At 34.2% G+C, this 1,503-nt stretch overlaps 1 protein-coding gene across 2 annotated transcripts in view; it reads right to left on the bottom strand.

Moving 5' to 3' along the window:
• Window positions 1-15: 15 nt before the first annotated feature.
• Window positions 16-1,503, bottom strand: part of LOC107657726 (syntaxin-17-like) — a 10,972-nt gene continuing 9,484 nt past the window's right edge. For both annotated transcript variants that reach the window (XM_016445952.1, XM_016445951.1), the window contains exon 8: window positions 16-359. In XM_016445952.1, coding sequence (XP_016301438.1) covers window positions 123-359 — 237 coding nt within the window. In that variant the 3' untranslated portion in view covers window positions 16-122. The remainder of the gene's footprint in view (window positions 360-1,503) is intronic.

Genomic DNA, 1,503 nt, shown 5'->3' with positions numbered 1-1,503 from the left:
GATTCTGCAGTTGTGGTTGTTTTATGTGCATTGAGCGTCTGGTGTTTATTTCAGAATGCGCGTGGGTCGCCAACTCCGCCGTCTCGTGGCCTCCTCTACAAAAACAAATGTGCTTGAGTGTATCACTGAGTGTCGTTCTTACTGTTGTTGTTGCTCTTAAGCTGTTGTAGCTGCAGGGCGATACTTTCTTTCCTCATCCGTTGGATCAGGTTGCCCCTGGCAAAACCAAGCAGTCCACCCCCCACGGCAGCAGCAACCCCCGCCACTTTAAATCCCGCTAAGAGTCCCAGCGGCCCTCCTAGCACTCCTCCCACCACTGCACCCACCACGGGCAAAACCGCCAGCTTCAAACGAGCCGCCTGTGGAGAAAAAGCACATATACATATATATATATATATACATATACATATACATATATATATAATTATTTATTTTAATTATTATTATTATTATCATCATTAGTCCTATCTATGATCATTATTTTATATGTAATATATTTAATATAATAATTAAATAACTATTTAATAATAACAACAATCATTTAAACAAAAACAAGTTATTATTATTATTATCCTAGCTTAATTATTAAACAAAAACAACAATAATAAAAGTATTATACATTATTATAATTAAATTATTAATCTAATATTATTATGAATATTATTAGAAATCCTCTCTATGATATAATTTTCAGTTTTTTGTACACATTTCTGCATGTTTGTTGTACCATATTAATTTTTTCAAATATTAAACAATACAATAAAAAAAATAATTCTTCATTATATTATGACAATTGTCCTCATGATATTTTTGACTTAATGTCTAAAAAAAATTATTTTAATTCTAAAATAAAATACATGCTCATTATAGAAGAGATGTGTTCAACTCATTGTGTGTATAAATTGATACAAATGAGCCTCATGTCACTGACCCACATGCAATGTGCATGAAAGCATCAAACAGGTGAGAAATGAATAATTTAGGTGACATCAATGTCCCAAAACGGTGTTTGAACTCACACATTTTTCATGTGCTATTTTTCTGATAACCAAACAATTATAAAGTCTTTCATGTCCAGTTTACAGCCAAACAGAAACATATGCAGTCATATGTAAACACACGCACAATATTAATCAGAGATCTGAAAAAAAAAAAAAAAGCCACGATTAAATTGGATGTGTACAGATCAAACCGGACCTGGTAAATTAATTGATATCAGGTAAAAAGAAAAACACCTTTAGCCAGATTATTCTTTAATTAGCACAACGAATCAAGCCCCCCAGCGTGCACACACACACACAATTTAATTTCCATGAAGATATGCCACCTTCTCATCTCTCCTTCACTCTTTCTCATGCTCTCCTTCTCTGTCATCTAATCATCTTCACAAGGCAGGGTTAACCAAGCAGTTAATTATGTCTGGAGAGAGAGATTGAGGAAGTAACTCATGTTATTCGGATACACCTGAGCCAGCACTTTAAGGACTGACTCTGTGTGTGTGTG

This window comes from Sinocyclocheilus anshuiensis, unplaced genomic scaffold (assembly GCF_001515605.1).
Source record: "Sinocyclocheilus anshuiensis isolate Anshui unplaced genomic scaffold, SAMN03320099.WGS_v1.1 scaffold43, whole genome shotgun sequence".
Lineage (NCBI taxonomy): Eukaryota > Metazoa > Chordata > Actinopteri > Cypriniformes > Cyprinidae > Sinocyclocheilus > Sinocyclocheilus anshuiensis.
Note: the sequence above shows the minus strand (reverse complement) of the source record. Positions and strands in the feature narration are given on the sequence as shown.